Source organism: Spermophilus citellus (assembly GCF_964194105.1).
Source record: "Spermophilus citellus genome assembly, chromosome: 8".
Classification (NCBI taxonomy): Eukaryota; Metazoa; Chordata; class Mammalia; order Rodentia; family Sciuridae; genus Spermophilus; species Spermophilus citellus.
The window spans coordinates 122,124,596-122,150,587 of record NC_138189.1 but is presented as its reverse complement, the minus strand read 5'-3'; the positions used below and the strand labels follow the sequence as shown (position 1 = coordinate 122,150,587).

At 35.2% G+C, this 25,992-nt stretch overlaps 3 protein-coding genes across 6 annotated transcripts in view; 2 read left to right on the top strand and 1 right to left on the bottom strand.

Annotated features, from left to right (window-relative positions):
- Positions 1-5,201, top strand: part of RXFP1 (relaxin family peptide receptor 1) — a gene marked incomplete at both ends in the record, with an annotated part of 131,729 nt that extends 126,528 nt beyond the window's left edge. For all 4 annotated transcript variants that reach the window (XM_081304134.1, XM_081304135.1, XM_081304133.1 and 1 more), the window contains 3 exons: positions 1,205-1,615; positions 2,422-2,640; positions 4,903-5,201. In XM_081304134.1, the coding sequence (XP_081160260.1) occupies positions 1,205-1,615; positions 2,422-2,640; positions 4,903-5,201 (929 nt within the window). The remainder of the gene's footprint in view (positions 1-1,204; positions 1,616-2,421; positions 2,641-4,902) is intronic.
- Positions 5,202-11,789: 6,588 nt separating this feature from the next.
- Positions 11,790-14,956, bottom strand: LOC308654431 (renal cancer differentiation gene 1 protein). The gene is made up of 2 exons (XM_081303814.1): positions 14,435-14,956; positions 11,790-13,300 (listed from the first exon to the last, which is right to left on the bottom strand). The coding sequence occupies exons 1-2, from the start codon at positions 14,618-14,620 to the stop codon at positions 13,145-13,147; spliced, it is 342 nt and encodes a 113-aa protein (XP_081159940.1). The 5' UTR covers positions 14,621-14,956; the 3' UTR covers positions 11,790-13,144.
- A 182-nt stretch (positions 14,957-15,138) lies between these two features.
- ETFDH (electron transfer flavoprotein dehydrogenase) overlaps positions 15,139-25,992 on the top strand; it is a 32,354-nt gene continuing 21,500 nt past the window's right edge. Inside the window, exons 1-6 of the mRNA XM_081303810.1 lie at positions 15,139-15,361; positions 19,476-19,616; positions 20,040-20,269; positions 21,909-21,990; positions 22,429-22,547; positions 24,751-24,828. Of these exons, the coding sequence (XP_081159936.1) occupies positions 15,328-15,361; positions 19,476-19,616; positions 20,040-20,269; positions 21,909-21,990; positions 22,429-22,547; positions 24,751-24,828 (684 nt within the window). The 5' untranslated portion in view covers positions 15,139-15,327. The remainder of the gene's footprint in view (positions 15,362-19,475; positions 19,617-20,039; positions 20,270-21,908; positions 21,991-22,428; positions 22,548-24,750; positions 24,829-25,992) is intronic.

Genomic DNA, 25,992 nt, shown 5'->3' with positions numbered 1-25,992 from the left:
GGGTCACATAGTATAGAACCTATTTAGGATCCCTTAAGCAAGTAAAATGTCAAGATGTTCATTGTTTTATGTGTTCTGTCACATGAACTACCCCCAAGCTTATTCAAAGTCTAATGGCTAATTGCTTTTTTCCTTACAAACTATGTAAGAAGCAGAAGTCCAAATGTTTACCACCTTGTACTCTTTTACAAAAGTTTGAGTTAAGTTCAATTTTCCTAATGAAGGCTACAGTCTAACTTCAGTGTTAAAGAATTAGGGCTAGCTTTGTGATTTATATAATGATGTGATTTTAGGGACTTAGTGCAGAATGTTTGCACAGTCAAAATATTTCAAGCACTTTCTATTTGCTTAAAAAGCAAAAATGCCAAGTAGTATACACACTGAGAGCTGATTTAGGGAATGAGAGAACCTAAAAGTAGACAAAGAAGGTTGTAAAATGGGAAGAGAGGACAGTTTTGCTTAGGACAGCTCTAGTAAGTAATTTAAGCCTCCTAAATTGGACCGACTGTGAAACCCTTTGTAATTATTTGTATCTTCTAAATTGATAGACTTCAAAATTCATAGTCATTACTCCATCCAGAAACTCCTGAATTACTTTCTTTGGGTTTTTGGATAATATCCTCAGCTTGTTGAGCAAGGAGAATTTCAATGGAAAAGCTGAAACAAAGAATGCCGTCCCTACCCCAGTCCCTGACTGAACATTCAACAAAATTGGACTTTATTCATTTATTCTACACTTTCAGGTGATGGGTCTATAATGCAGAACAAAATAGACAAGTTCTTGCTGTTATTGATTTGTGTTTTAAAGGAAAATGGAGAAATGCTTTGATAATTAACAGTAGATGGTTCTAAGAGTGGTTACCAAAGGCAGTTGATGAATTGGTCCTCATCAGTAAATGAATTTTGGTTTTGGTGGGGCTGGAAATGAACCCAGGGCCTCCCTCGTGCTAAGCATGCACTCTGCCACTGAGCTACACCCCCATCTGGTGAAATATTAGGAGAGGAAAATTGCCTCCTCCTAAGACAGAAAAAAAATGGTTTATTTTTTCCATTATTAAAAATATTATTACTGGGATGGGTTTGTGACTCAGTGCTAGAGGCCCTGGGTTCCACTCCAACATGACACACAAAAAATTCTTGCTTCTTGATGAATTCATTATGCCTATTATTTCTCTAAATTTATGAAACTGTCTGATCCCTCTAGGTGCTGACTGCCTAATGGGAATCTATTTATTTGTGATCGGAGCATTTGATCTCAAGTTTCGAGGAGAATACAATAAGCATGCTCAGCTGTGGAGAGAAAGTATTCACTGTCAGCTTACCGGATCTCTGGCCATTCTGTCCACAGAAGTATCCGTTTTACTCTTAACATTTCTGACATTGGAAAAGTACATCTGCATTGTGTATCCTTTTAGATGTTTAGGACCTCGAAAATGTAGAACAGTTACAGTTCTGATTCTCATTTGGATGACTGGGTTCATAGTGGCTCTCATTCCACTAAGCAATAAGGATTTTTTCAAAAACTACTATGGCACCAATGGAGTATGTTTCCCTCTCCATTCAGAAGACACAGAAAATACTGGAGCCCAGATTTATTCAGTGACAATTTTTCTTGGTAAGAAACTTTATTTTATATGCCCCTTTATTAAATTTTGAGATAATTCACAATAAGAAATTCATTGTGCCTTCTAATGTTTCCAAATTTTTATTTCAAATCCTCTCATTCATTTTTCTTAGTGAGGATTTAAATTCTATCAGAATCCCCAATAGGTATTCTTTCTTCCTCCAAATCGCTTTTTTATCATATAACTGTCAATCTGATGCATTCAGTAAAAGGAACTAAACACTAGAGTTTCATGTATTCACCCTAATATCACTAAGCAAAATGTTTGAGCTCTTTGACACATATATTTACAATATGAACATAATGGTATTTATTATCTTTTCAAATTCAGGATTGTAACCACACAATCTTGGCCTAAGAGTATACATACAACTGTTCTAAACTAGCAATATAAAAATATTCTGGAGTGTAGTACAATGTAATTGAATTATGAAAAAAATGACTAATACAGAAAGTTAAAGGCCCAAGATATTTATTGAATAACCAGAATTTTACCTTAATATGCCATTTTAAAATTAAACATCTTATCATTCTTTATCATTTCAATAATACTTCAACTTAAAAAAAATTCATGATGGACTGGAGATACAGCTCATCAACAGAGTGCTTGATCCTGGGTTTCATACACAGAGCTGCAAGAAAGGAAACTCAAGGTTTTTGTGCACCTTAATAATTCTGTATGGAAAAAAAAAGCATGGCCTTTGTATATTCAGTAATAACACCTAAGGGCATGTTTTATTTGCTTGTTTTGAAAGAATGTTCATATATATTATTACTATTCTTTGTTTTCTAAACAGGTATTAACTTGGTGGCATTTATAATTATAGTTTTTTCCTATGGAAGAATGTTTTACAGTGTTCATCAAAGCACTGTAACAGCAACTGAATTACGGAATCAAGTTAAAAAAGAGATGATTCTTGCCAAGCGTTTTTTCTTTATTGTATTTACTGATGCATTATGCTGGATACCCATTTTTATACTGAAATTTCTTTCACTTCTTCAGATAGAAATACCAGGTACAAAGTTTTTTTTTCTTTCTGTAAAGAAATAATAAATCTGTGCAGTGTTCTTCTGAGAAAGGCCATTAAAATTCCTAACACTAACTAGTTTCAAGAATTATGAGTGAAGGTTTTATGTACTTACACTCCGCTCATCACTAAAATGTTTCCTGAGAGGAAGCTGTTCCATTCTTTCATAAAAGTCTAATGATACAATTACTAGGGGGAAAAGCCTGGAACAGGAGCTCAGGAGGCTAAGGCAGGAGCATCACAAGTTTAAAGCCAGCCTCAGCAATTTAGCAAGGCCCTAAGCAATTTAGTAAGACTCTGTCTCAAAATAAAAAATAAAAATGGGCTGGGGGTGTGGTCCAGTGGTTAAACACCCCTGAGTTCAATCCCCGGTTTCAATAAAATTACTGTGGGGGCAACAAAGGGACAATAACCAATATCCGTGACATGCAGGGTTGAGATCAATCACATGCCCAACAAGGAAAACAGAAATATCAAAACAGTTATCAAATAATTACCTCATTTTTTTCAGAATGTAAGAATTTTTTTATCCTGTAATATATGTAATTTAGAGAACATTACCCTAGAGTGTGAGGAATAATAGAAGAAAACACTGTTATCATTTTAAAACAATGTATATCACATCCATTAGGGTGGTTATTATTTTCAAACACATAGAAAATTACAAGTGTTAGCAAGGATGTGGAGAAATTGGAACACTTGTGCATTGTTGACAGGAACGTAATGGTGCGACAGAGATGGAAAACAGTATGCAGTGATTCTACCAAAAATTAAACATAGATATATCATATGGTCCAGAGATTCCACTTCTGGAAAAATACCCAAAATAATATAAAGCAGGGACCCAAATAGATATTTGTATGTCTACATTCATAGTAGCATTATTCACAAAAGTCAAAAAAATAAGCAATACCAGTGTCCATACATAGATAAATGGATAAACAAGATGTAATATATATACACAACAGATTATTCTGCAGCATTACAAAGGAAGGATATTCTGACACAGGCTACAATATGGATGAACCTTGAAGACCTTATGGAAAATGAAATAAGCCAAACACAAAAGGACAAATACTTTATCATCCCTCTTACATGAATAAATGCATAGAACCTAGAATGGTTGTTGCCAGGGTTTAGGGGTGTGGAATGGAAAGTCATTGCTGAACAGGGGTAGTTTCCACATGGGAAGTTGAAAAAGTTCTGGAAATGGATTGTGGTGATTATTGTACAACAACATGAACATCTTTCATGCTACTGAACTGTATATTTAAAAGGGTTTAAATAGTAAATTTCATTATGCATATTTAACCATAATTTAAAAAGCCTTATTAATGGTAATATATGCCATATATATTCATGTTTTTAAAATGTGTTTTATATACTAAATTATAAAATTGAAATTTTACATATATGCATGGAGATACGCACAAAAAATTTTCATTTTGTTTATCTTATAGTATTTATGAACCAAAAAAAGACAACATCAATTAAATTATAATAAACATCTGAGGACTAGGCATGTATGTCAGTGGCAGAGCACTTGCCTAGTATATGCAAGGCCCTAGGTTCAATCCCCAGTACCACAAAATAGTTTTAAGAAAATGAGTATTTGGTAGTTGCATTTATGCTAAGGTGATTTATTTTTTCCAGGACTAGGGATCAAACACAGAGCCTATGCATGCTGTGCAAGCACTCTACCTCTGAGCTACATCCCAGCTGCTAAGATGACTTTTACAATGAATTTATCCAGAGATGTTTTTACTGGAATGAATATTTGGTCAAAAGCCTAAACATTCATATCTATTTTTTAAACCAAATAATCAAAAGGAATCTATTAAAGAGAAGTCTACATATTCTGAGGAATAGTGTATGTGCCACCTAGTAATTAAAACATTTGAAAAGGTATAATTTAAATACTGAAGGCTAGTGCTTCCTAAAATGGAATCATACTACTATGTCATGACTTTGTGGCAAATTTTCCTACCTATTGGAGTACTTCTGTTGATCTACCTGGGAAAAGCTACTTAGCAAGTAAAACTGTTTCTTTGAGTCACCAGCACCCCCATCAAATATTGGTGTTCAAGAAATACACCTGAAAACAATGTACACTTGATAATTAATTATGTGTCATCAAAGGAAAAAAATAAGACTCAAAAGGGGTTGAGGGTAGAAGATAATGGAAAGGGGGTTTCTACACCTTGTAAACATATATATACACACTCAGTCTATTTAATTTCTCTCTTCCAGATACCATAAATTCTTGGGCTGTGATTTTTATTCTGCCTATCAACAGTGCTTTGAACCCAATTCTTTATACTCTGACCACAAGACCATTCAAAGAAATGATCCATCAGTTTTGGTATAACTACAGACAAAGAAGGTCTCTCAAGAGCAAAGGAAGTCAGAAAACATACACTTCCTCATTCTGGGTGGAAATGTGGCCACTGCGGGAGATACCACCTGAGTCAAAGAAGCCTGCTGCTTTCACAGACCCCTGTGAAATGTCACTAATTTCTCAATCAACTCGACTCAATTCCTTTTCATAACCAACCCTGAAACCCACTTCTTCTCAGAGAATAGAATGCTTCAGGAGGCATTTCCTAGTATGAAACAAATACCAAAAAGTTAATAATTTATAATAATGTCTAAGACAAATTAGTATACAAGGACACAAGGAAAAATAAAGAATCTAATGCTCATACAAAGGGAGGTAATTATATTGCATATATATTAGATATACATTTTGCACAGAAAATTAAGAGATATATACTCAGAGAGATTAATTCTTCTAAATACATTTATTCAGTACCCACAGCGCACATTGCATTGCAGTAAATTGCCAGAAGTAGACAGTACAGAATCTCTTCAATCTGTAAATTGTGTTTAACTACAAAGGCCACACAAAGCCCGTCAGCCGTTCCTAGTTTAGAGCTTCATCTGTCATGCATAAGCAAACTTAAGAATCATAGACATTTTTAAGTAAAGATTTAAGGTTTTGGAATACTCAATATAACAGCATCAAAGAAAATGTTTAATTGTTTCCAAAATATTAGTATTTTTTTTTAAGGCTCCTTCTTGATCGGAGGGTATAACTTGCTGGTAGTGCATTTGCCCAGCATGCACAAGGCCTTGGGTTTGATCACCAGCACTAGGGGGAAAAAAAGAATACTTATTATTTCATACACTCCAATAAAACACCTTTATTATTATAAACAAAGGATGCTTTGCTATAAATCCAAAAACAGCACCTCTCTGTCACTTCCTGCACACTTTGTGCTTTGGTTTAAATGAAAGTCATCGCGTGGGATTGGAAGAGGAATGAGAATGTTGCAAAGGAGTAAAGGCGGAAAGCTAGCATTGATAAACAGATCAATGGAACAGAATTGGGAGTTCACAAATAAACCCTCACTTATTCAGTCAATTGATTTTCAAGAAGAGTGTCAAGATCGTCACGTGAAGAACAGTCTTTTCAGCAAAAGATGGTGTACTGGCTGGATATTCACATGCCAAAGAATAAAGTTGGACCCAAACTTCACAAAATATATATAAAGCAATTCAAAATGAATCAGAAACCTAAATGTAAGAGCTAACGCCATAAAAATTCTTACAAGAAAACATAGGGGTAAATCTTCAAGACTTTGGATTCAGCAAAGGATCCTTAAATATATGACAACAAAAGCATGAACAACAAAAGAAGAAAATAATTTGAATTTCATCCACTTTAAAATTTGCTGTGCATCAAAGGTTATCAACAGTGAAAAGACAACCTTCCTGGATAAAAGAAAATATTGAGCATTATATATCTGAAAAGAGCTTAATATCCAGAATACATGAAAAATTCTTACAACTTATGCAACAATGAAAATTTTTAAATGGACAGAGGATTATAATAAACATTTCTCCATAGAAACATAAAAACTGGTCAATAAGAACATGAATAGATGTTCAACATCACTAATTATCAGGGAAATGCAAATTAAAACCACAATGAGAAAACACTTCACACCTACTAGAATGGATAGTTATCAACCAATAAAAATTAAGTAAGTGTTGGAGAGGCATGTAGAAAATGTAAATGGTGCAGCCCCCATGTAAAAGTTTGGCAACTCCTCAAAAATATTTAAAAATAAAATTACCATAACTCAGGGGCTGGGGTTGTGGCTCAGTGGTAGAGTGCTCACCTAGCATGCAGGAGGCACTGGGTTCGATCCTCAGAACTACATGAATGTAAAATAAAGGTATTTTGTCCACCTAAAACTAAAAAATAAATATTTTTTTAAATTACCATAATCCAGAAATTTCATTCTTAGATACAAACCTCCCCAAAAAATTAAAAGAGGACTCAAATATATACTTTCATGCAAATATTAATTGCAGCATTACTAATACTAGTCATATGATGGAAACAACTCAAGTGCCTATCAATCAATGAACGGATAAACGAAATGTAGTATATATACATACAATGGAATATCATTCAGCCATTAAAAGAAATGAAGTTCTGATACATGCTACAACATGAAGAATATAAGCTGGATATAAAAGGACAAGTACAGTATGATTCCACTTACTTGAAATATCTAGAGTAAGCAAATTCATAAGAGACAGAAAGATTGCTAAGGGATGGGTGGGGATTGAGAATGTGCTAAGAATTGCAGGATAACTTCCTGGGCTTAAAAAAAATGTTCTAAGATTGTGAGGATGGATAAACGATTTTGCAATTATGCTAAAAGCCATTGGATTGTATCATTTGGATGGGTAAATTTTATGGGTATGTGAATTATGTCTCAGTAGAAGAGTTAAAAGAAAAAAAGAGCTAGACTGCACTGATTCAGGAACCTAACTTCAGGAAAGGTTTGCACTTAGATGTTTCATACCAAGGAGAAAATAGTTGTCATCAAAAGATAGCTTTACCTTCTATTTGCACAACCAGTTCATAAGATATAACTTTTTAGCTACTTGTTCTTCTGTGGTCTCTAATTGGTCTATTAGAATTTCTTGCTTTCATAATTTGAAACCTTTAAACAAGTTGGAGTGTTCCTGTAGTTTTAAATACAGCAAAAATGATTGAAACATAAAAATATGGGAAGCAAAAATATTTGCATTTATTGAATATATAATTGTATAGAATCATTTTGAAAATAAACTACCTAAAAACGTGGATTACTTTGGAGTTCCTACTGTTTGTACTTGGAATTGTCACAGGAGAAGAGATATTTCTGAGAGAAAGTCCGAGGAATTCCTGGAGAGAAGGGGAAACTCCACTCAAGATAGTGGGGTCCTTGGCATTCGTTCTAGAAAGAATTTCAGCACGTAGCCAGGGGGCACACACCTATAATCCCAGCAACTCCGGAGACTGAGGCAGGAGGATTAAAAATTTGAGAACAATTTAATGAGGCCCTAAGCAATTCAGCAAGATGCTGATTAAAAATTTTAAAATTTTTAAAATTTAAAAAATAAAAAGGGCTGGGATGTAGCTCACTGGTAAAGCGTCCCTAGGTTCAATCCCCAGTACCAAAAAAACAAACACACACAAAAAAAATGTGAATTTCAGCATGTGCCAGTCAGAGACATATTTATTTAGGAAAGCAGAGGCACTTTCAAGGCATAATGTGGGCTATCGTAAGAGCAAGAATTTTTGGAGGTAAATCAAGGAATACACATTCAAAGCAGAATGTGGACCATCTCAAGAAGGAGAAACAGCAACCTGTCAGTACAACATGTTAATATTTATAGAGGGACAGTTGCTAGGGGTTGGACTAAAGGAGGAGTCATGGCCAAGTTACACAATATCTCACTTGTTTTCCCTGCACTTGGCATTGCCCCAGTTACTTTTTGCAGGCCATCTCTTGGGTCAAGGGCAAGGGTTGGGTTGCTCAGGAATCGCAACTGTTCAAGGATGTTTTCTGCATTTTCAATGGTTTATGGGCCCTTACTTTGAGATTCAGTATTTCTCCCTTTTTTTGTATCCCCAAATTCCTATCTCAGAATGATCACAGTAAATTTTCTATATGAAAAATGTGAAACACTTTCAACAAAAATCAGAACATATTAGAAAGCTATAGTTCTGCTTATAACATTAAATAATATAACTACTAGTATTTTAATTATAATAAATGTTAAAATAGCCTACAAAAAAATAATAAAATCTCCACAAATTAACACATTTACATTCTTTTATAAGATTATTTTAGGATTATTCATTACTCATTATTTAGAAGTTCTAACTACTAAATAGAACTTCTAAATAATAGAAAAGTTCTAAATCATATTAAAGAATTTTTAAAAAAATATCTAGGACTAGAGATGTAGCTCAGTGGTAGTTTGCCTAGCATGCCTGAGCATGATCCCTAAAGTGTGTGCGCGCGCACGCGAACACACACACACACACACACACACACACACACAAAATTCTAAAATGGAAGAAAAGCAATAATCATGGAAAAAAAGGCAGAAAAAATTTAATCCTACAAAAATCATGAACCTAACCTGTCTAAATGTCTTAGAAACGCAAAGGATTTACAAAAATATTCATCTGAAACTTTTTATATTTAAAGTGTTTTAGAGGATTTTCTAGATGTCACCCTTCCCCCTCCCCAGAGTAACTTATATTTAACTTGATAAGTAATTACTAAAGTTCCATATAACTAGCTTCTACTAGCTTCCATAGGAAGCGCAATAGAAGCACCAAGTTAATTCAAATACAGGTAGTACATGCCTGTAATCCCAGTGGTTCAGAAGGCTGAGATAGGAGAATCACAGATTTGAAGGCTGCCTGGGCAACCTTGCAAAACATCTAAATCTTTTCACTTGTCTATCCCAATTTCCAGTACCTACTTTGGACCATCATGTCTCATGGGGATATTTGAAAATCTTTTTTTTTTTTTTTTTTTTTTAAAGAGAGAGTGAAAGAGGAGAGGGAGAGAGAGAGAGAGAGAGAGAGAGAGAGAGAGAGAGAGAGAGAGAGAATTTTTTTTAATATTTATTATTTTTTAGTTCTCGGCGGACACAACATCTTTGTTGGTATGTGGTGCTGAGGATCGAACCCCGGCCGCACGCATGCCAGGCGAGCGCGCTACCGCTTGAGCCACATCCCCAGCCCTGAAAATATCTTTAACAAGTCTTTGTATCTTAAGCTCTTATTTCATCAAGTGATTCTTATAGGTTTTTAGAGTTCTCAAAAATAAAGTCATCTCAGGGAAAAATTGAATGTTATACAAATACAACCATTTTATTTTTGAATAGTATATTACTAAGTTCTCTGTAGGAAAAAAAATATATATATATATGTATATGCATCTAAATTGTGTGTATTTGAAAGAATTACAAGGAATTGACTCCTGTGATTTTGGTGGCTGATGACCCAGTTCAAGTCTGAAGGATGGGAGATTGTTGTAGAACCAGGAAGAGCCAATTCCCAGTTCAATGGGTGTCAGGCAAAATTCCCTTTTGCTAGAAAGACAGTCAACCCTTTGTTCTAGTCAGACATTCAGTGATTGGTTGAGGCCACCTATATTACAGAACGTTCTCTACTTTGCTCATTCTATAAATTTAAAAATTAACCTCATCAAAAAAAAAAAAAAGAAGAAAATTCCAGAACGCTGTGTTGGACCATATATCTGGACACCTGTGGACCAGTTAAATTTACATTATAAAATTAACCATCATCACAGGCTAGATATGGTGGTGCATGCTTATAGTCTGAGCACTTGAGAGGCTGAAGCAGAATTGCTTGATCCCTGGTGGAAGACCCCATACCAAACAAAAATGAACTTCTCTGTGCACCACACATGGTAATACCAATGTATGCAAAGCTAAGCTGTGGGCTACTGGATTCCAAACACCAGCAGCTTTAAGTTTACAGCTAAGGAATTAACAAAAAATACCCACAGAACGATTGTTATAAAATCCTTCGGAGGAATTAACCTAAAATGACTGCAACTCAAAACAATTAGAAATCAGTAACATTTTTTTTTCTTTTTTAACTTAAAAAAAACTGTGATGCGGGGAAATACATACAAATCACATTTATGGTACAGCTAAAACAAGGGAAATTTACATAGAGACTTGGCTGGGGGTGCGTAAGCAAATAGATCAAAAGAAAAGAATAGGGAGCTCAGAACTGGCACTTTTACATGGTAAGTGAACAACAGATGTTGCACTGAAACGAGTACTTGGAGGAACAGTTATACACATGCAAAAATAAAAAAGATTCTAAAATCATACAATAAGAAAAAAAATTTCAGTTGGATTAAACACCTAAATATATATTTTTTAATTATTAGAAGGACTAATAGGATATCTTACTGACATTTCCTATTAAAAAAAAAAAACAGAACTACTATGAAAGATTGGTAAGAGTACATTAAAAATAAAAACCATTAGTCAAGGAGACTCCATAATCAAAATAAAGACAAACCAGTCTAGATAAGGTGGTTGAAATATACCTAACAGATCAAAGACAAAAATAGAAAAAGGACAAAAATAGGGTCTGAGAAATCATTCACTGCATTTTCTTGATATTCTGGTGGTTATACACATCAGCACTACCGAGTGGTGCCCAGGGACATGGATATCAGCAGGCAAGGGACCACTAGGGCCATCTGCAGGCCAGCTACCAAATAAAAATACATAAAACAATAGTTTGTAGTGCTTCAAAAAATACCTGTGCACTAAAAATATGAACACACAAACTAGAATATACACCATCTCTAAGACAGTAGTTACGTTTAGGGAAGAAAGGAGGGAACAAGTTCGAAGAGGTAACAAAGTAGGCTTTCAATATATCTGAAATTAACATTTACACACACACACACACACACACACAAAAATCTGAATAAAATAGGAAAATGCTATTTATAAAATCTTCATTGTAGGAATATACTGATTCTCTTTTTTTTAAGTTGAAGATGGATTCTCTTTTTAAGTTGTAGATGGACACAATATATTTATTTTTATTTATTTTTATGTGGTGCTGAGGATCGAACACAGTGCCTCACTCCTGAGAGGCAGGTGTTCTACCACTGATACACAACCCTAGCCTGGAATACACTGATTCTTTAAATCGATCATTTGTCCTATTTGCAATATATCAAAAACTTTAAAATAATAAGCCCAAAGAAATGAAAACAATATTTGCTTTTAATAAGTTTATTTTTAGACATTTTAAAAATTGCAACTTTCAGAATATATAAGAAAAATATTTTTATAATACTGAAGTAAGCATCTCTTTGGTATAAAAATCACACAACATGTGTGATCTTTAAAATAATTAATCAAGAACTATGACCTAATATGCTAAACAAAACTATTCTTTGCCCATCCATATGTCCCCTTGTATCACCCCCACTATGGGGCTTTAAGAATATACTTCTGTACACATCTCCATATCTACAAAGAATTAAGATGCCACATCAAATATGTTTAAAAATTATATATAGTAGAGCATTAGAGCTAGCTTAGTTGTTGACACACGACACAAACCAACAAAAAGCAATATAAGATACAAGACACATAAAATAGAATATTGTCACTGAGATCAAATAATATGAAAACAATTACTTCATTTAAATTTGATATACTGGAAACAGAGCAATTTCTTTAGAATTATTATGTAAGTAACTTGCAACTCAGTAATAGTACTGAATCAAAAATTTGATAAGATATTTTTAAGATAGTACTCAAACATTCAAAACGTAAAATACAAGAAATATTAACGATAAAAGCAATTAACCACAAATAGGGCAAAAACATGCATTCTTTCCAGATGTGCTTTCATTTCAGACATCCTTTTTTAAAAAGCATCTTAGAAAGGCAAAAAAAATTTATATTTTAAGAAACTATCATCAAAGTTCAAATCCCCATTTAAAAAACAATGTTTTCCTTCAAGTCAATGAAGTTCAGATTCATACATTTTTGAAAAACAATTACAGTCTTCATGCTAAAAACATGAAGGAAAAAAAGCTTTTAGTTATGTTTCTCAAGTCTTTTATTCAACAAGCATTTAGCAAGTATTGTGTGACACTGTTTCAGGTGCTAAGGATATAAAAGCAAGACTTAGTCACTGGTTTTGGAGAATTTACCCTAATGGAGGTGGATTCATCATTAGAAACCTTAGTTACCTCCTTTGGGCCATAAATTGAAGCTCAACTTCAAATTCTACTATTCTTGCACCTTCTTTTAAATAATGTTCTGTGTAGTATGCTACTGGTAGTCCTGTGGCACTATTAACATTATCTACTGATGGAATTAACTTCCATAAAGGATTCTACACAAGTTTAGATGGCAGAAAGTATTTAAGAATAAACAAATACTGGTCTGCATCAAAAATATCTGTATTCTGCTTTCATAAAAGTCAAGAAAAAGTTCTGTGAGTATACAGAACTGCTGGAAAGAGATCATCCTATGTATGCAGTACATGTGCAAAAATCGTATGTTAAGAAGTATGTTACACGGTCCATTGCTGGAACAGCTAGCTAAGCAGGCCAAATCAGTTGTCAGGTTTCAAAGAATCATAGCCTTCTTTCAGGAGGTCCCGCCAGGTTTTAAGGAAACGTGCATTTTCTGTACATTTGAGGGCAAGCTCTTCCACTTGAGCTGATACTGCAGATGTGGCTTCGAGAAGTTTGGTTAGAGAAAAAGCTGCCTGAAATTTAAAAAAAAAAAAATGTTTATTTTTAAAATTCTCATCTCATTTTATAGTCTAAGTTAAATTCGCTCAATACTTTAAACCCAATGCCCAAATTATTTTCTTTAAAAGTAATAGATTTTCAAATTAATATGCTAACTCTTTCAGGGAACCTAAGCAAACACTGTTCCCAGATAACACACCAGGAATTAATTTTACATATTTACTTGTAACTAGTCTTATTCTGTAAAAATAGATCCTGATTCATCAAGAGAGGGGGGGAGGAAGGGAGGGAGAGAGAGAAAGAGACAGAAAGAAGGAAGGAAGGAAAAGAATTTGTCGAGTTCAGTCCCCAGTTTCCAATGTGCACAGGAAGGTCTATTCCACAAGTTACCCCAGGAAGGTCATGCGTTACAAACTTCACTCCACTTGGCACACTCAAGCGTCCATAAATACGGAATTTGTGACCCCCACCACTGGGCTCCAATGGTATATGTGATAAGGTTGGGAGGCTAGGTGCTAGTTTCTGAAAATCGGAGATTTAATAGAAATCTTCCAGACTATGCATTCCTTAGCATTCATAGGGAGAAGTCCTGTACTAAACAGTTAAAGAAACCGACAGAGACGTCAGGGGCTGTGACTAAGCCCTCCCAGATGGGTCCAGCGCAAAGCAAGCCTGGGAGACAATAGCATTACCAGCTGGCTCTGGGCAGATGGCCAAGTAGAACAGCGAGCTCTAAGTACCTCAGAAAGAAATCACAGCTGGGTCCAAATCACCAACAGGCAGCAAGGCTACCGGATCGCGCATTTAAAAGTGGGAGAAGAGCGGGCAGAAAGATCTGGCACCAACAAGCGCAGATGAGATGCATGGTTTCGGGTTACAGCAGATGATTGAAACCAGAAGTCGAAGCAAAAAGACAACAGGGGTGGGGCAGTGGAGAGACAGCTCCTTAATTCCTCGACTCGAAATCTAAAGGCAGAATTTTTGTATGGGCTGGCACTTTAGCCGTTAGCATCGCCCACCCTTCGGATGTGGGAGCTGGTGTAGGGCTGGGCCCGGCTCCCTCCGCCTCCCGGGCTCGGTAGGGTCTATCTTAAGAGAATCCCCAAAGGGGACGCGGTCCCAGACTTATAGAGCAACGCGACACTCACATCTCCTATCTGCAGCTCCACTTCCTCCAGCGGGTCCACGGTTCGGCCACTGCTCCTGCTCGAATCCCGCCAGCCCAAACTCATTGGGACACCGGGGGAAGATGCTGAAGAAACGTCGGAAGAAGAGGGAGAGGAGGGAGGCGGTGGGGGAGGCGAAGAAACACGAAACTCCTCAGGGTCAGCCATAGGAAAAGGCTGGGACCGCAGAGCCGGACCTAAACAGCAGAACCGACACCAACAGTCTTTCAATCGCTCGCGCCCAAAGCCCAGAGGCTCCGCCTCCTCCCCCCCGAAGTCCCGCCCCGTCCAAGACCACAAAGACTTTTCGTTTTTCGCGACAGCCAATCAGACGTCAGTCAAGTCACCTTGGGCGGCTCACCGCTCCTGCGCAAACCTCCTGTTGGGCCTCCAGTTCTGTCGGGGCAGAAGACTACAACTCCCAGGGTGCTGTGCGCGTCTCCCGACTCCAGCTGCCTCTTACTGCTCGTGCGCATGCGTTTTCGGAGTACCTTGCGCGACTCTCCCGCCCCAATTCGGCTTTAGAGCTAGACCTTTGGCCTACTGGTGCGTGGGTCAGGAGGAAGCGCAGGCTCAATCCTCAACCTGAAGCCGCAGGGCTCCTGGGACTTGAAGTCTCTTTCTCTTTTGCTACTTGACCCGGAAACCTGTTTTTGCTGTCGCGTCATGCGTGGCGCCCGCGCAGACAGGGAGGGAGGCGGGTACGCCGCGAAGCAAGGGCGGTCGGTGGATCCGAAAGGCAAACTTTAGCCGGAGAGTAGGTGTAACCTGGCAGGTGATGGCGCCCCCCGTGGCATAGAGGTCCAGCGCCCTCCGCGAGTCTCAGACAAGTTCTTCCGTGGTGTCCGACAGAGAAAGTCCTGATTATTTTGAACATGTTGGTGCGGCTAGCCAAGCTGTCCTGCCCGGGTGAGAGGGAACTCCTGGTGGGGACCAGTGAAGGAAGGTGAAGGAGTTTGGGCGAAACAGACTAGCCCACGCCTCGGGGCTGTAGACACCCCTCCCGTCCCACCTCTCGTCTGTTTTCTCAGGCTAGACTGGGGCAGAGGTGGACGCTGTCTGCCTCTGGAAATGGACCCTGGCTTCCTCCCCTTGGGGTTGCCACAATTGGGAGAATTCATAACTAGGTTAAAGGTCATGGGCAGAGGAAAGTTGTCAACACGGCCCCCTCAGTGGACTTCTGAATTGAGTGTTCCTAAATCTTGGTCCTAATGCACATCCCAAAGCTCAGGTGCTATATGTTGCCTTGTTAAGAGTGGGAAAAAATAATATTTGTACAGTTTTTCTTCTTGGTCCTGACCTGACTCGTCTTACAGTGATCCTAGTCCAGTCTTAAGAATTTGAAGTCTGATTTGTCACATCGTGATTAACATTCATATGCTGCCCAAGTCACAAATTATATCTGGAGTTAGGAATTTTTCTGCATTATCTAAAATTAACTAGAGGCTTATCGTTATGGGTGCACCTTGACGCTGTTACACGTTTTTATAAAGTTTTACTTTAAAACAATATGTATTTTTTAAATTCAAACAAAGTTTAGAAGACCTTAAATTCCAAGTTAAAACTTGCTATATATTTTAAACGAAGTTTTGGTTATAAAATAATCCTTAAACAAGAATAAATGTTTAAAATTCAAGATGTTCATGTTAAATTTCATGAAAGTAGAATTTTGTTAAATTTGGTCCGCTTATAAAGTTTCTGTTACCCATGAATCTGTTGTGCACCTAATGCATGGATATTCTTTGTTTTGTTGACCATTGGTAATGTCAGATGCTATCTACTCTACAGCCTAATTTAGGTGCATTCAGTCTTAGCCCAGTAACTCTTTTTTCTTTAAATACTTACTCATTGCCATTTTCCTAACCTGGTGTTAGCACTAGTGTGAGCAAAGAGTTGGAACTCCAGTGTTCTGCAGTGTCCAAATCAGTGTGAGTGATATGATGGTGTTATGGGTTCAGTGGACTTTGTGACTTCACTTCTTAACCCAAATTCACAGTGCCTAACTGTTGAAATCTCTAAAGTAAGAGGTCTCATTTGTTTTCAGAAAAGGCTGTGACTTTTTTTTTTTTTTTTAAGATCCCCTGGAAGAAATCAGGACTGGGGATGTAGCTTGGTAGTAGAACACCCTTGATTTTAATCCCCAGTACATGGAGGTGGGGAGGATACATTCACCTTGCAATTGGGTACTAAATAAAAATTAATTAGCGTTTGCCAGGCTGATCTTTATTCAAACATGTCATCTTCAGTTAATTGGAAAGAAAGAAAACAATTTTACCACAGCCTCAAATTCAGTGACTTCAGAGATAATTTCAAGTTGATTAATAGTCTCATAACTTGACAGACTGTTAAAATTGAGATTGCATTTGAATTTATTTGTATCTTCTGTAAATGGGGATTGTAGCTGCCTCATATATCTCATAAAGTGATGAAAGGATAAAATTCTTAGCCATCAGTATGTCCACAAAAGAGTAAATTATACAGTCCAAATCCAATTATTTTGTTCATCTTTGCTATTTACTGTTTACAACACATTTTTAGAAGTTTATTCATTTGTAGATAGATGCTTCATAGTAGTGACACTTTGAAAGTTAGGAAAGGCCTTATTGTTATTATACCAGAAATTAAACAGAGATTTGCAGGCTTCTCTATAACAGTTGTTAACTAGAAAGGCACCTATCCAGTTAACAAATAGGTATTTAAAACTTGCTTTGTATAAGATATATTCTAGATCCTTCATAGATTGACTATAAACCTTATAGTAAATGGATAAGGAGAAGTAACTTGCTAAAAACATCATTGCTATTAATAAATTCAAATACTGATGAGATAGACTTCACTTTTGTATTTTTGTGGTTGGCTTCTTCCATTTTGCAATGTTATTCACAAGGATTATCCATGTTGTAGCATCTATCAGTACTATCAATTTTTCGTTTTTATTGCTGAGTATTATTTAATTGTATGAGTACATCACTATCCATTTACTAGTTTACATTTGGGTTTTTTCCACTTTGTGGCTATAAACATTTATGTACAAGTTTTTGTGTGGACATGTTTTCATTTATCTTTGAAAACCCTGTTTAACCTGTTTCCCAAAAAGTTGTACCATTTTATATTCCCACTAGCAGTATGTGAGGTTTTCAATATTTCCACATCCTTGCCAGTACTGTCTTCTTGAATATAACCATCCTAGTGGATGTAAAGTGGTATTTCGTGGTTTTGATTTGCATTTCCCTATGTTCAATGATGTTGAGCATCTTTTAATGTGTTTCTTTGGGAAAACATCTATTCAAATCCTTTGCCCACTTTTTAATTGGTTTATGTGTCTTTTTGTTATTAGATATAAGATTTCTTTGTATAGACTGAAGATATTCTAGATACAAGTCTCTTATCACATATATGATTTACAATTATGCTTTCCCTTGTATGGATTATCTTTTCATTTTCTTTTTTAAAAAAATATTTTTAGATGTAGATGGGCATAATAACTTTATTTATTTTTTTTTAATGTGGTGCTGAAGATCAAATCTAGTGCCTCACACATGCTAGGCAAGTGCTCTACCACAGCCACAACCCCAGGCCACTTTTCACTTTCTAATGGTATCCTTAGAAGCACAAAAGTTTTTCATTTTGGTGAAATGCATTTTAATTATTTTTTTCTTTTGTTTGTGCTTTTGGTTGTCATATCAATGATTTACACCAATATTTTATAGTTTTAACTCTTATATTTCAGTCTTTGAACTTCTTTTTGAGTTAATTTTTATACTACCATAATCTTTTAACTTTTTATTTCAAAATAATTTTTAACTTAGATGAGTTGCTAAGATAATACAGAGTTCCCATATACCCTTTGCTAAGCTTAATGTCTTACATAACCATAGAATAATTATCAAAACTGAGACATTAACATTAATGAAATACTACTAATTAACTACAAACTTTATTCAGATTTCCTTTTTCTGTTCCAGTATTCAGTCCAGAGTACCACCTTGCTTTTATTTGGTCTACTTAATTGTGACAGTTCCTATATTAATTCTTATCTTTCATGACCTTGAGACTTTTATGTATATTTGTCAGGTATTTTGTAGAATGTCTTGTGATTTATCTTGATTACAAAGAGATTAAAGATTTTGAGCGTGTATTTTATAGAAGTGAAGAATCCTTTTCATTGCAGCATATTGATGTATGATACCAATAGGTCTTGCTGGTGATATTTAAACTTGATCACTTGGTTAAAGTCATATTTCTCTACTGTAAAGGTGATATTTTTCTCTTTTAGTATTTTTTCTTGCTAGAAACTATGCTATAAGTCCAGCTCACATTCAAAGGGAGGAAAATTAAAGATTTTATGGGCATATCTCAGTTTTTTATACTGTGATATTTCTGTCAAAATCTTTGTTGAAAGGGAATTTATTTGGCATAAGGAATAGGATATACATTTTTCCAAATGGCTTTCATCTGTTTTTGTACCTCTAATAAGTGACTATCTCCTCATGATTTGGAATAGCATCTTTATCATATACCACATCCTTTTGTGTATTCTACTTCTGAACTCTTTTTATTAGTTCATTATTCTGTCCCTTCTCTTATTTATTAGATAGTTTTTAAATATCTAAAATTCACAAACTTTGTGACCAAATGCTAACTGAATTGCCTATCTAAGAAAGAATAGAATCTGCTCACATTTGAATCATTTTTTAAGAAGCCATTCAAGCAGGGCTCAGTTTCACATGCCTGGAATCCCAACAGTGGCTCTGGAGGCTGAGACAGGGGAATTGCAAGTTCAAGGCCAGCCTCAGCAATTTAGCAAGCCCCTGAACAACTTAGGGAGTATCTGTCTCAAAATAAAAACGTTGAAAAAAAAAGTTTGGAGATGTGGTTTAGTTACCCCTGGGTTCAATCCCCAGTACCAAAACAAACAATAATGATAAAAAAAAAAAAAAGTCATTCAGCTTATGTTTTTTCAGTTTACTCCTAACGAGAACTAATTTTAAAAAATAAAATAATGTTCATAATTTTTATACAGCCTATCATTGCTTTCATGCCTTAAAAATTAAGAAAAATTATCTACCTCTCTGTGCTACAAGATGGTCTTCAACTTCTGTTGTACCTCAAATCACTACCCACTATACTATTTATCCCCGGGATAAAGACAAGCGATGGGAAGGTAAGTAATAATTTGTGTAAAATTGTTGAAACTTTTCTAGATACTTTATATCATTTTGTGGAGAGGAATATTTTATTTTTCATGATAATTTAAAATCATCTAATAATATTTTATGGCTTTACCAAGTGTGTTATATATTACTACATAGATAAGTAAATATTTAATAAATTTATGATAATCTCAAAGTCAAAAGTTGCTTTATGGAAGCTAACATAAGATATGCGCTGGGATAGAACCTAAGAGAGCATCAAACTTATACAATAATATATGTAGTATCTTTATGCAAAACAGAGGGAATTTCTATAAGTAACACTAAAGCATAGCAGGTGGTTTGTATACCAGGATGTAATTTCTTGTGATTATTAGGTCATATTAATCTTAATATTAAAATTAATTAATATTAATTTTATTTATTTTTAACAGGAGTGAATATGGAAAGATTTGCAGAAGAAGCGGATGTGGTAATAGTTGGTGCCGGCCCTGCAGGGCTCTCTGCAGCTATTCGTTTAAAGCAGTTGGCTGCTGAACATGAAAAGGACATCCGTGTGTGTCTAGTGGAGAAAGCTGCTCAGATAGGCGCTCATACCCTCTCAGGGGCTTGCCTTGATCCGCGTGCTTTTCAGGAACTCTTCCCAGACTGGAAGGAAAGGGGGGTATGAAAAATTGCTTCTTTTATAGAGTCTATACTGTATCTCTTTTTCCAAATTACTGGAATAGAAGAACCCTTATCATGTAATTCTTTTAGGGGGTAATTGTATACATATGTATAGATGTTTAAATTTGAAAATTGCAAACATGTTAGCTCTTATTAGAATTATAATATATTGGCTCACTGGGCGCTGTGGTGCACACCTATAATCCCAGCAGCTTGGGAGGCTGAGGCAGGAGGATCACGAGTTCAAAGCCAGCCTCAGCAAAAGTGAGGCGCTAAGCAACTCAGTGAGACTCTTGTCTCTAAATAAAATACAAAATAGGGCTGGGGATGTGGCTCAGTGGTTGAGTGCCCCTGAGTTCAATCCCCAGTACCAAAAAAAAAAAAGATTTTTTACTCTTATTTTTATATAATGCCTTCTACATATTATATTTATGTACTGGACTTATGGGAAGGCATGATTTGGGAAAGATCCATGAGTATTTGTGCTTTTTTATTTTTATTTTTTAACTTGTTTCTATAGATATTTGTATTATTGTTCTTAAAGCATTATATAAAATTTTCTAGAACAATGTTATATCTAAAGCCAAAGAGGATAATGTAATTTTCTAAAGAAATTAGTTGCTGTGTCCTCTCATGACTCACCAAAAAAAGCTACAGGTGTGATATGCAGAGGACCAAGAGCTAGTTTTACTTCTTTCAAATAAAATTTCTGTGAACTTTATTAAAATCTTACAGTCTCAGTTTTTTAATGCCTATCCTGTTCTAGGGTTAGATATTCAGTGTCTTTTAATACTCTGGCTGAAGGACAAAAAAGTTTATAAATATTGGGCTGGGGATGTAAGTTAGTGGTAGAACACTTAACTAGCATGTATGAGGCCCTGGGTTTGATCCCCAGCAACACAAAAACAAAACAAAAATCAAAAAAGTGTATAAATATCATCTGTATTCTTTTTATATGGAGTAAATTTCATTTTGCTCTCCTTTACAAAAGATTGTACTCTTGAAAATAAAAGTAATTTTGCTCAATTAAATATTTGGTCAATATTATAGCAGAAATATCATTGAATTATTATCAGTATGATATCAGTTCTGATAGAAAACATTTTTTGTGTCAGACCCCTTTATTGCTTTGATACATACGCATACACACATGTATGTACATACACACAAACACATACATATTTGGAGATGAAATTCATTGTATGTATGTTAATTGCTTTTATCCAAAGGAAAAATAAAACTTTTCTAATTTTTTTTTTTCAAAAAGCAAGAAATTTCAACTTGGAGTCAAGCATCTAGGCCAAACTCCTATAGGGACAGGGAAACATAATGTTCACATTGCAAAGATGTTTCCCAGACCCCCAAGAAAGGGGTTTCTGGGATGCAAAACTGGAAAGAGACTTATTTGGTTTTTAAAAAGATGCCCATCCACTCAAAAAGACAGAAAAAGGATTTGCAGTTAAAAGATTTTCAAAGGAAAGCCTGAAAGGAAGATGAGGGAGAGGATTCCCTTTCCATATTGTGTCAACTAAATTCAAAAGGTAGTTGGTTTTTTGTGGGGTTTGTTGTTTTGTTTTTGTTGGGGTTTTTTGCCCTTACAAATTAAAACTAAAAAGTTTTCTTTCTTTTGTTTCTAGGCTCCACTTAACACTCCTGTAACAGAAGACAGATTTGGGATTTTAACAGAGAAATACAGAATTCCTGTGCCAATTCTTCCAGGTAGAAAATAGTTCTAGAACAGTGAAATTCCACACCTGAAAGGAAGTACATTTCATTTAGAGAAATTCCTTCCTTTGCAGATGAGAAAACCGATATTCAGAGGTTTGAAATATTTAGCCAAAGATATACAACTAACTGGTGGGAAAGCAGGAGTAAAACCCAGTTCTTTTGACTTCCAGTCTGGAAAAATCATGATAGCCTTGGAAGCCAACCAGGAATTTTTAATTTAATGTTTTTAATTTAGTAAATTAGAACTAAATTAAATCAAAATTATAAAAAGTATTGAAATTATGACCATCAAGATAACGTATACATATATGCAGAAGTACAAGTTGATTAGAATTAAAAAGTATATTTTAAGTATTAAATTAAAAAGTATATTTTTAAAATGTTTATTACCAAAAAAGTCAGATTTACAAATTAAGCATGTATTTGTAGGTCTTCCAATGAACAATCATGGCAATTACATTGTACGCTTGGGACATTTAGTGAGTTGGATGGGAGAACAAGCAGAGGCCCTTGGTGTTGAAGTGTATCCAGGGTATGCTGCTGCCGAGGTTTGTATAGTCTTGTTTTTAATGTTTGTAGGAAACAATTTCTTTTTCTTCTGTAAATAAACCAATAATTTTACAGAGGTGAAGATATATTTTAGAAATGGCATAGGAATTAACAATTATAAGATTGAGGAACCTTAAAAAGATCAAATCTGAAAGTACTTGAATTCCTTGTATTGTACTCTCATTAAGTGATTTTCCAATTTCTGATTAAACACCATAAGGAATGAAAAATACTCTTCTGGGTGTGTAGACTAACAGTAACCTCTCCCTTATATTGAACAGAAAATACTATTTTATGCTATACAGAACAAATACATATACCCTTTCGAGGACAACTTTCCAATTATATTTAGGCCTTGCTGTCTCCTGGCTCACCTTTACTATGGAGTTTTTTCTTTCCAAGACTAAATATTCTTTTCAGTCATCACATGATATAATTTGAGTTCCTTGAGTATTCTCGTTGCTGTCTTCAGAACATGTTCCTTTTTATCCCCTTAATAATTGACTTCATATCATTTTATCCCCCTTTATACTTCACCCAGAATAAATTACTTCAAGTCTAATATAGAACAGGACTGTTATCTTCTTCATACTAGAAACTTCTGTTCCCTGAAAGTAATTTTCTTGGCAACTACATCAAACTGTTGATCCTCATTATGTGTTATTGGGAAAATTATTAAAATCTTCTGCCAACCCAGAAGAATCCTCTCCACAAATTGTTTAAAATAAAAGAAATAGCTTTATTATTGAATGAACATTAAACCAAGACTGCAAAGAATGTCAAGAAGTCTCTTCCTTCTAAAGCAGCAAACTAGATACAATCTGTTACAAAATATATAATAATTGTCATTATTGAAAGGAAGAATAAAAGTTGTGTTCTTTTGATAAGCAGCACATTACTTGGACTCAGGCAACCCAAACTCCCAGAGACAAAAAGACCTGATGGCATCCTTCTTGATGTTCACATTTCAGAGTGACAACTCCAAAGCCCTAAGGAGACATCCTTGGAATGTAAAACTATCATTGTGTTTATTTAGATTTTTTAAAAGACTCCCATATATCTGGGACAGATTAAGCATTTGCAGTTAGAGCTTGGCTAGAAGAAATGCTGAAAGAAAAGTGAGGGATGGGACAGTTTTCTTTGGTACTGAGAAAAATTCAGATTTTAAAAATTTGTTTTGACCATTACAGTATATAAGTCAAATAAAACACAGATCCCTGTTATACATGTTGTTACAAATTTGTTTTCCCAGCTGATACATATGCATTTGGTTTTTTGGACCCCAGTGTGGGATTTACATTTCTCCTTATTAGACATTCTTGATTGGGATCAGTGTCAAAATCACAGGTAGGTGATTTGTAGAACCTGATTTTCACTTTTTGATTATATGCACACACTGAGAATGTCTTGTCTTTCTCCTCTTTTCCTCTATTTCCCCCCCATATCTTTTCCTCAGTTCTTTAATGATTGTTGCCAACAGAAGATTGATCTATTTTCCAGTTTTGTTTTGATACCCTAAACTAGACTTCAGTTCATTTTTTCCCATATCCATTCCTATTAACCCTTGTTTTGCCTTTCTACTCTCGTTTCTTTATAATCTGTCGTTTGTTTCCTCTCTGAAGAAAAATGCTCTTTGGAGAGAAAAGTACAAAATGTGTAATGGAACCAATATAAGGATTATAGAGTGATACTGTTTCTCATTTGCAAAATTACACTTTCGATCTATCTTCCTCCCTCCTTCTTGATCTGAAAATAAACTATAATCACCACTGGGAAGTTTTTATCCTCCTTTTGTTTTGGGGGGTCCCAATTCATTGAAGTTAGGCTTTCTTCAAAGTTTCTTTCTCTATCCATGTTATTAGCCTCTCATTTCAGATTCTTTACATATGATTTTATATCTGAAGAGAGTCTCTTTTTTAATATTATCAGTTTATTTTACTAACCTCTTTTTGCCTCCTCCTTTTCTTCCTCATCAGGCTTATGGCATTGCTGTTATTTCCATCAGTATGACTCATGTTCTTTTGTACTCCAGAAGAGAGTACCTCAAAAGCATGTCTCTTTTTTGCCTTAACATTTCAAAGCCTGTGTTTCTATAATCTAGAGAACATGTTCACATTCTAAGAAATCAAAGGCTGTTTACTCTTCCTTTTCAAGGTTAGTATGAATCCTGAAGTGATAACAAATTTGTTTTTGTCATTTTAGATCCTTTTCCATGAGGATGGTAGTGTAAAAGGAATTGCCACTAACGATGTGGGAATACAAAAGGATGGTGCACCAAAGGTAATAGTAACATGGCTACCAAATTGACAAAAAAAGAGAGCACACCCAAACTCAGTAATTTAGGTCTTGCTCCAACTACACATAATTATGTGGGTTTTAGAATATAATTATTAGTATGGAATATTTGTTTAAAAATATAAAAGCAATTTGAGCTACACATGATTTATGCAAGTAGATACAACAATTAAGAATAACTTTTTAGGGCTGGGGTTGTAGCTCAGCGGTAGAGTGCTTACCTTGCATGTATGAGGCACTGAGTTCAATTCTCAGCACCACATATAAATAAAATAAAAGTCCATCAACAACTAAAAAAAATATTTAAAAAACAAAGTGATTCCTTTTAAAAAAAGAATAATTTTTAAATAGATACAATAATTCATGCAAATATACAAAAAAAAATACATTTCAAAATTTTTACTTCATTCAGTTGATAAGGCACTCAATAAGATATCACTACCGGTTCAATGAAAATTCAAAACACATACAAGTGTATATAGGTCATCAGTCACCTGCATTGCCACCTCCACAATTTTCATTCCTATGGATAAGAATCATTTATATTATTATCAGTAGGTGAACAATGATAGACTTTGACCTGATTTTAACCATCAAGTCCTTTGGTAGATATAAAACTGGTTGCCTTTCTCATTCAAAATGTACAGCTGAATGGTTTTCACATTTTCACAATTTGTGTTTTTGAATCTGAGGAAGAAAAACCATTAGTTTATAGAGTTCTCACCTATAAGGTTCATTGGAAAAGACAAGAAAAAAGTACATTGCTTTCCAATTAGAGCAAAACACAAATTCACATTCTAATTAACTACATATCTGTGCTTTATTATCTGATTTCGCAACTAGATCATAAGCTTCATGAGGACAGAGATGAAATGATCTAATGCCTGGCACCATGCCAGGTACATAATTAGGTCTCAGTAAATGTATGTTTATGGATAGTTTATACCCCTTTCTACCACTTTTTAAACTAGGACTTTGTCTAGTTTGCTCCAGTAGATCTTCATGCTTCTCATTACTTCTTGCTGAGAAAGCAAATGGCAAAGTTTGTAAGTTATACCTATTTCAGGAGTCCTCCTATATAGCAATTTAAGTGGCTACATCAGAATCATCTGAGGTATTAGGGTTCAGCAAGTCCTTCAGTAGAGATAA